The sequence below is a fragment of the Populus alba genome, chromosome 12 (genome assembly GCF_005239225.2).
Source record: "Populus alba chromosome 12, ASM523922v2, whole genome shotgun sequence".
NCBI classification, from domain to species: domain Eukaryota; kingdom Viridiplantae; phylum Streptophyta; class Magnoliopsida; order Malpighiales; family Salicaceae; genus Populus; species Populus alba.
The window spans coordinates 5,627,478-5,636,271 of NC_133295.1; the positions used below are offsets into that span (position 1 = coordinate 5,627,478).

Here is an 8,794-nt window from a genome sequence, read left to right on the forward strand (position 1 = left end):
TAAAATCACGATCCTAAACAATTAAGAGATCATTTAAAATTGTCCAAAGCAAGAACACAATTGCTTGCTAAATTACAAAAGAAACCAATCACCCTGTTCACTAACTTGGTTATTTCCCTTGCTATCATCATTTTTAATGAGTTTATACTAATCCATATCTCCATACTCAAAGGTTTAATTATTTCTCACCAAACATGAATTTCTCTTTGTAAAACTTGTTGTCATAACCCAAATTCTTGCCCCTCTCAAGTATTCCAAAAAAAAAAAAAAAGTATTTCAAAACTTATTCTTAAAAAAAGAGACAAAAAAAAGAAGAGAAAAAATTGAAAAAAAAATTGAAAAAAATTGAAGGACTAAAATAAAGCAGGTTAATGTGTGAGTTCAAGGAAATCAAGAGAGGATTAGGTCACTTTTAATTATAATTGTAATTGCAATCCTTTATTTATCCGAAAACCCAACATCAATATTCAAACTCAAATCCATACTCATTATAAAATATCATACTCATTTAAATCGGTTCACCTCTATATTCACAGTTTCACCTCCTTGTACACACACACACACACACACTCTTGAGATTTGATTGGAGATCTATTGTAAAATGAGTAAGATAGAATCATCTCTAGCAATAAACCTCTTTGTGTAGAACTAAGAGGTGCTTATCTTCTTCGCTTTTTTTTTTTTTTGTTGAATTTAATTCTGGGAAAAGTTTGCATTTTTGGCTAAATGGATTCTTGTAGAATGGCTCTTTGAGCTTAATCTGAGGTGGGGTTCGGGAACTCCTGCCGATATTCAGAGAATTTTGGTTTTCAAGGTACACTTTTTGATGTTGTATTGTTGTTCTTCATTTTATTGAGATAAAGATTGTGGTAGTTCCTTCTTAGTACAAGTGTTGTGAGAATTGATAGAATCTCTTGTTAAAGATGAGATTTTGAGTTTAGTTCTTAGTATGTTTTGTTGTCTGGTGATTATTTGAAGAAGGATTTTTGGTTTCGGTTGTTGGTGAATTTGGTATCTGGGTTTTGGAGCTAATAGTCTGTGTTGGGTTTTTGACGAGGTTTTCAGACTAGAATTGCGCAGCTGGTGAATTTCTGTTTTGGAAACTGGATTTGGATAGAGTTGAATAAGTATGACGTAGTTTTGCCGAGGCTTTTTGTCTTCAATAGATATATGTGCTGAATTGGATGAATTGATTTTGATGGCAACTGGATACTGGCTAAGTTTTCACTTTGATCATATAGTGAGGTGAAAATTGGAGATGGCAACACCTACTGTAAGCAAAACGAGAAGTATGCTTGAGGGTTTAGTAAGAGAAGGATCATTTAAATGGCTACTTGGCAAGAGAAGTTCTTTTAATGAAGAACTTCAGGAGATGGAAAGATCTCCATCAGCTGGCAGGAATTGGATAGCTGAGCTCTCCCCACTTGCTAATCTGGTTGTTCGTAGATGCTCAAAGTACGTTGCGCTGCTCTTTTTGTGTTCCACGCTTCTTCTTTCCACTTGCTGTAACTTCTGTGCAAATTATGATTCAGTTGATATTAGAACTTTCTGTATGGACTATCTTGTAGGCTACTGTTTCCTTGTCACTTAGTCTGATCACTAACTCAGAGTATATGCAATTACTTTCTACTCCAATTTTCATCTCCTTATGGACAAGGGCAATAATATGATGCAGAATCCTTGGCGTTTCTGCAAGTGAACTTCAAGAAAGCTTCAATGCAGAGGCTTCTGATTCATTAAAACATCATTCCTGTTATGCGAGGAACTTCTTGGAATACTGTTGCTTCAGAGCACTGGCTTTATCTACTCAAGTAACTGGTCATCTAGGTGATAAAAAGTTCCGGCGGTTAACATATGACATGATGCTAGCTTGGGAGACTCCAGCAGTTGCTTGCCAACCATTGCTCAATGTATGATTTTATACTTAATTACACTGACCTTATTCATTTTAAGCATGTGTCTTGTTGTCCACAAGAACAACAAACTATTTTTTCTTTTTATTTTTTAATAATGAAGCTGTTTCTTGCAAGTGTGCCATGAAGATTCACGCTTGCGACCTTCATGCACAGATTTTGTAGAAGGATTAGAGGAATCTAATGCTGAAGTTCAAACATACACTTGAATATAGCCATGACAATAAAACCGTAGAGTGGTGGCCCATAATTTTAGTCTTTGTGTGTGTGGGTGTGACACTGTTATTGAAGGCAGACAATAAGCTACATAAACTACTAAATCATCTTAAATTGAGCCCATTGATTAGTATTGGCAAGTCTTCTTACTTCTTGATTTCTTTCAGAACTTTTATATGTAGTATTCCAAACTATTTGGAAGGTTACTTTCATAATTATGTAAATAATCGTGTTATCTTTCTCACTCTCCCTCCCTCTCCCCTCTCTCTCAGCTCATGCATATGCATGTAGGTCTGTGTTTGTCCATGGGTGTTTGGCTAATATATGCACTTGTTACTGTCCTTAATTTTCTGGCTGATACAGAACAATTTTATGTAGAAAAGTTTTGAAATTACGGTGCCCTTAGTAATTATATGTGCCTTACTGTTGATGTGGGCATCTATGGATGTCTTTTCCTTTTAGGTAGATGAGGACTTCACAGTTGGTCTAGAGGCCTTCTCTCGAATAGCTCCAGCAGTTCCAATCATTGCCAATGTGATTATAAGTGAAAATCTTTTTGAAGTGCTTAGTGTGGGAACTGATGGTCGGCTTCAATTCTCCATCTATGAAAAGTACCTTAGTGGACTAGAAAGGTAACGACTCTTCTGTTACTTAACTGATGGGATGTGCAGTACACCGCTTCCAACAAGATCCTTTGATTGCTTTTAGTTTGTCATGCAGTATGATTCACTTTCATTTTAGGGCCTAGTTGCCAAACCAGCAGACTCTGCAACACTTTTTTCTTTCTATTTTTGTTAAGATCTTTACATTTTAGGCTTGCCTAGATATGCGTTTTTTTTGCTTTCTTACTATTTTATATCTGCTTTCTCCCCTGGAACTTAGTTTTTTCATATTCTTATTATTTGTTATATTCTTATGTCATTTTGCTGCATTTTCCTACTGTACATTACTACTTAAGTGCTCCACTGCTTCTGTAAACCCACACGCGCGCGCGCACTCATGCACAGGAAGAGACAATTCATCATAATACATCACAAAGCGACAATGTTGACTATCAAGAAAGCACACAATCTAACTCTCAATCCTATCTATAAAAATTAGGGAAGGTCACACATATCCATTTCCACAAGGTGAAACACAAAGCTAGATTGGCTAGCAAATATTCTTATTGGGTGCATTTAGATTGAGCTTTTATGAGAGTGTCAGCCTTGTTTCAAGTCACTGGTTTTTCTTTCTTTTCCTTTGTTTTTTTTCCTCCCTCCTAACCCTAGCAATCTCTAGGCTATATCAGCTTGGAACATGTTAGTTGTCACCATGAAAGCTTACTGAAACTTGTGACCTAGGATGATGCTTTGTTGAGAAATTGCTGTGCAGTTTGGGTTTTGCTTTCATTTTGACAACCCGCATTATGTTCTCTTTAAAACATACCTGATTGTAAATGATATAATATGCTGTATGAAGATTATGTTAGTTACTGTGGCAATATATATTCAGCAGAACTATAGTTTTTTACATCTATATGTTATGCTGTGTAGGCAGATACATCCAATGTTTATATTTTGGGTTCATCTCTGTACAGGGCAATAAAAAAGATGAAGACCCAATCAGATTCATCACTCCTTTCTACAGTGCGATTGTCAAGAAGGGAGAAGATTCTGGAAGTAGATGGAACAGTAACAACCCAACCAGTTCTTGAACATGTTGGAATATCGACATGGCCAGGTAGATTCATTGGATAAGTATTTTGGCAAATTCATCTTATTTGTTCCCTTCTCTCTGGAAAAGGAAAAGCAAGTGCATACATACATTCTAAAGAGGTTTCGATATAAACAGATGGTGAAATTTCCCTTCACTTCTGACCACAATATGCTGTGCAGTATTTTTCTAATTTCTGCTATTAACTATCATATGCATACAGGTCGGGTAACTCTCACAGATCATGCACTGTACTATGAAGCTCTCCGTGTTGTATCCTATGACAAGCCAAAAACATATGATTTGGCAGATGACCTAAAACAGATTGTTAATCCTGAGTTGACTGGACCATGGGGTACTCGGCTTTTTGACAAGGCAGTCTTGTATAAATCTATTTCCTTGTAAGGCATGATTTGTATTTGTTTTCCTTTCCATTGATCAAATATATGTTTCAGAGTTATATATGCTAGAATCTGGGCACTGTCACATTAGCTGCTTTGAGAACTTTATTAGCATTAACCTCTTAGCATTTCTGTCGCAGATCAGAGCCAGCCGTGATAGAGTTTCCAGAGCTTAAAGGCCATACTCGTCGTGATTACTGGTTGGCAGTTATCCGGGAAATTTTATTTGTTCACAGATTTATAAAAAAGTTCAAGATCTCTGGAGTTGAAAGGGATGCAGCACTTTCATTAGCTGTACTTGGAATTCTGCGACTTCAAGCAATTCAAGAAATTATTTCTGTAAATTCTGTTCACTGTGAAACGCTTCTCATTTTTAATCTTTGTGATCAACTTCCTGGTGGCGATTTGATACTGGAAACCCTGGCAAACATATCATCCTTAAGAAAATTAGATCGAACTAACAGTGACAAGACTGGAGGTGGGGTGCATTCAATCTCTGCAAGGGCCATGGTTTCCAATTTAGGGTTCATGCTAGGAACAAGTTCAACTGATCTGAATGAGGCTGGGCTTGTTGTTGGTGAGACAGCTGTGGGAGAGATGAGTTCATTGGAGAAGGTGGTTAAGGAGTCGCAAAGCAGCTTCAAAAAAGCAGTGCTGGCACAAGAAACAGTTGATGGAGTAAAAGTAGACGGCATTGACACCAATTTGGCAGTAATGAAGGTGATACTAATATGTCACTATGAGTTTCAGTTTTACCAAGCACACTTTGTCCTCTAGTTTCTATCTGCCTTTTTTCTTTTCCATCATTAAAACATTAGAATGACTGGAAATGGAGAGTATCTGTTTGCTGACAGGGCTAAGAAATTTAAATGATCACTGTCTGTCTTAGTCGGATTAGCAATGTCATTGTTGTGTCCGAATTATTTATCTGTTCACATTATTTGAAATAGAGTTCCTTATAAGATAGTGAGTTTTATAGCGTGACAACTGGCCATTTTCTTAATCTCTTTCAGGTTGTACCTTCAATAATCCTTCTTATATTCCTTGTTAACAAACATCTGGTGTTTGCAGGAGTTACTTCTCCCTGTTATGGAAATTGGGAGGTGGCTTATTTCCTTGATACACTGGGATGACCCTATGAAGTCTTTGGTGTTCTGTTTGGTTCTTACATACATCATTTGGAGGTAAGACACTTGTTACATTATTGATTACTGTTGAACTTGAGTAAAAATGTATGATTATTTAGATACGATTATGACACAAATCATTATGTTATCCTAATGATAGTGGAGTTTTGTTTGTCAACACTGTTGTGGTAGTTTATGTAAATGGCTAAAGGATTAAACATGAATGGAGGCCGCCGGTTGTATGTAGCTGTTATGAAGGGTGCATTTGAGATATTAATTTCTCAGGAAAAGCTATCTTTAGATGATCAAAGGTATCAGTGCAAGATGCTGTATGTGGTTGAATTCCTTGCAGGATTACATAGAATCAAGTAATCTAGCCAGTCCCATGTTTGTCTCCCCTTTGTACTTCAAACCCAATTATGGTTTTTTCATTTGCTTTTATGTTTGAGTAACCTTTTCCAATAAAAAATGGTTCTATTAGATTGGGATGATTGTATGCATGGTATAACCCTTCTTTTCTATTGTTTTGAATCCTCTCAGTCAGCTGTAAAAGAGGATACTTGGATGACTTATCACCTATTTTAGGATACTGAAGTCAGTCAATCAGTCTGGTCCCCCAAACAAATTTAGTTTACCTGAACTTTGTGCATATGACTGTATATCTTGTAGTATCAATGTACTATATATACGGCGAGTATGTGCTAGTCTGTATAACCTTATAAGAGAGCACATTCTCTCTTCAATCTCAAACAAAAAAAAAAAAACCTCTCATCTTAGGTAGATTTCTGTACTGTATTAGAAAGATAGTTTTTTCTTTAACAAGGATTTACTGGATCTGCATTTTAGGGGATGGCTGGGCTATACCTTTGGATTAATGATCATCCTTCTTGCTATCTTTATGGTGCTCACACGATTTTCTAACCAAGGAAGGCCTGTTGATGAGATCAAGGTAACAGCACCTCCACCAATGAACACAGTGGAGCAGCTTTTAGCTGTCCAGGATGCTATATCTCAAGCTGAACAGTTCATCCAAGATGGAAACATCGTCCTCCTCAAGTTTCGTGGCCTGCTGTTGTCCATTTTCCCACAGGTTTCCCTCTGTCATTCCCTAGCAGGATAGCATGTCTTCGCTTTTCTAATTTTTGTCCTCTTTGTATATCATAAATCACACACAAGTGAATCAGGAGTACAAATTACCCTTCATTTCTTCATGTTCTATCCAAATTAGACTTAAAATCACTCAAGTGCATGCTGCTTTTGGGTGTTTACGTAATTAACAGGCAAGCGAGAAGTTTGCGTTCACTCTCCTGGGCGTTGCTCTGATCCTGGCTTTCATGCCTAGCAAGTACATTATTCTGTTGACCTTCTTAGAGACATTTACAAGATATTCTCCTCCGAGGACCGCAAGCACAGAAAGGTGGACAAGGAGACTAAGAGAGTGGTGGTTCAGCATCCCGGCGGCTCCTGTAGTTCTTGAAAGAGAAAGGGAGGACAAGAAGAAGAAGTAAAGGTGTCGTCTTTATACATGTACCAGTATATATATGTACATATACAGTTATGTTTCTACAGAACCATCTGTACGAGTGTAAATCTCAACCAAGGAAGAGAAATCGTAATCAGGGAAAAAAAAAAAGATTCTTTCGTTTCCGTGAATGCAATGTGTCAGTTTTAGGTCCCTTGGATAGAGCTATCTATACCCGGAATGGGGTTATTAGCAAAATATTTAATAAAAAGGAATTCTTGATACTTAAAAAGTATTAACAAACAATTTCCCTCCATTAGGGTTCCAAGAGAATAGCCTAATGAGGCTCTTTGGGAATGCTGTAACTGTGCAAGTGTTCCAAATGATCCAGTTGGTTGTAAAGTAAGAGTTCAAAATTGGGTTGGGTTAACTCAGGACATGGATATCTTAATTGATTAGGTTTTATGTTTTTTTTTAATGATTATGAGTTTGAGTTTTTTAAAGTTACTGGAGGTTTATATAATCATTAATTTCAGGCTTGTGGATTAGTTAAAGTACGTGTCATCTAATCTAAACATTCATGTTAATTAAAAAAAAAAAATGGATTTGGTGTAAAAGGACAATTTAAACTTAGCTTAGCTAACAAGAACTCTGGAAGATAATATCACACGATTTTATATTTAATTAAAAAATTATTTTTAAATTTTTTTAAGTTTATATGATTGAAAATTTTAAATTGTTTTGATATGTTGATATTGAAAATGAATTTTAAAACATAAAAAAAATTATTTTAATATATTTTTAAATAAAAAATATTTTAAAAGGTAATCTATAAACTTAAAATCTGAATTTGAAACAGGAACAAAACAAAACATAACATGTAGCTTCCAAATCTGAATTTGAAACAGCTGTTCTGTAACTGTAATTTGAAATGGCATGCTTTAAAATTTATGGAATCCCAGTTGCTTATCCTAATTGAGTTGTCATCACCATCATATCATTATCTTAGCGGTCCTTAACTTTTTTTTTTTTTTTTTTGGGGGGGGGGATTGATCAAATATGGAGATATCATTTTCTTCACGCTTTTGCATGGATATATGAACACAAATAAATTGAGTTTGATTAACTTATAAACAGCTCTTTTCCTTTTTTATGCAAGTAAAGTAACCGATTAAATATCATCAACAATAACAAATCTCATCTAATTAAGGAACAAAGCAAGAAAACACCATTCTTCACCAAAATCAGAAGAAGCAAAAAAATATTTAATACCCGCAGAACTCATTCTTCACCTCCAATGTGGACTTTGTGGAATTCCTCCTATTTGGAGAAGGGAAATAGTTATAAAATGGCTGGTTTGCGCATAGAAATCCAGCTGAATTGGGTGCAAAAACTTGAATGTAATTAAGATTTGGTGGCTGGAAAAGAGGTTGCATAAAACAAGAATATTGAACTTGTCCATCCCCTAAGCCTCCTTCATTGCCATCATTGATCTTCACCTTCCTCTTATTTTCCTCCCTACGACCACCATTTTCTCGCTTTACTTGAGGGGCGGTATCATCCTCCGATCGCGACAAACCCGTTAGTTTCTGCACCAGTGCCATAAAATCTTTAGGATTTGTGTGGATGATTTTGGGCGAGTGAGTATAAATGATCACTGGATGGCGTTGTGGCGGTTTGACAGGACCTACAATGCCGAGCGAAGAAGATGCGGAGGATGAAGATGACGACGACGAAGACGACGGCGGCGAAGATTTCTTGATCATGTGAGATTCATTGTTGACTTTCAAGGGTGGTGGAGGGTACATATTGCTGGTCTTCGCTTGATGATTCGTTGGGCTCATTTTGGTTTCTTTTGAAGATTTCACTTCCAGCCAGCTTCCTCTGGTTAATTAAAAAATAAACAGCTTGAAAGGATGACCAAAAAAACATAAAAAATAATAAATTTTGACCTGAATTTGTGGTCAAAAGAGACAGACT

At 36.3% G+C, this 8,794-nt stretch overlaps 2 protein-coding genes across 4 annotated transcripts; one reads left to right on the forward strand and one right to left on the reverse strand.

The window, feature by feature from the left end:
* The first annotated feature begins 409 nt into the window (after positions 1-409).
* Positions 410-7,120, forward strand: LOC118046322 (uncharacterized). Of its 3 annotated transcripts, XM_035055158.2 has the most exons (11): positions 410-814; positions 1,066-1,127; positions 1,242-1,455; positions 1,676-1,910; positions 2,592-2,761; positions 3,709-3,851; positions 4,048-4,225; positions 4,366-4,945; positions 5,297-5,409; positions 6,199-6,442; positions 6,633-7,120. In XM_035055158.2, the coding sequence occupies exons 3-11, from the start codon at positions 1,259-1,261 to the stop codon at positions 6,858-6,860; spliced, it is 2,088 nt and encodes a 695-aa protein (XP_034911049.1). In that variant the 5' UTR covers positions 410-814; positions 1,066-1,127; positions 1,242-1,258; the 3' UTR covers positions 6,861-7,120. The 3 variants fall into 3 exon arrangements, with proteins under 3 accessions (XP_034911049.1, XP_034911046.1, XP_034911050.1); XM_035055155.2 differs by having other exon boundaries at positions 411-814; positions 1,066-1,455; XM_035055159.2 differs by lacking the exon at positions 1,066-1,127 and having other exon boundaries at positions 411-814.
* An 826-nt stretch (positions 7,121-7,946) lies between these two features.
* Positions 7,947-8,758, reverse strand: LOC118046329 (uncharacterized). Its single transcript, XM_035055173.2, has one exon. The coding sequence runs from the start codon at positions 8,656-8,658 to the stop codon at positions 8,080-8,082; it is 579 nt and encodes a 192-aa protein (XP_034911064.1). The 5' UTR covers positions 8,659-8,758; the 3' UTR covers positions 7,947-8,079.
* Between the last annotated feature and the right edge of the window lie 36 nt (positions 8,759-8,794).

Excerpts from the sequence above, each read along its gene's own strand:
- LOC118046322 (XM_035055158.2), top strand. The coding sequence starts at position 1,259 with ATGGCAACACCTACTGTAAGCAAAACGAGAAGTATGCTTGAGGGTTTA. Across the intron at positions 1,456-1,675 it reads GTTGTTCGTAGATGCTCAAA|AATCCTTGGCGTTTCTGCAA; the intron begins GTACGTTGCGCT and ends AATATGATGCAG. Across the intron at positions 5,410-6,198 it reads CTTACATACATCATTTGGAG|GGGATGGCTGGGCTATACCT; the intron begins GTAAGACACTTG and ends TCTGCATTTTAG.
- LOC118046329 (XM_035055173.2), bottom strand. The coding sequence starts at position 8,658 with ATGAGCCCAACGAATCATCAAGCGAAGACCAGCAATATGTACCCTCCA.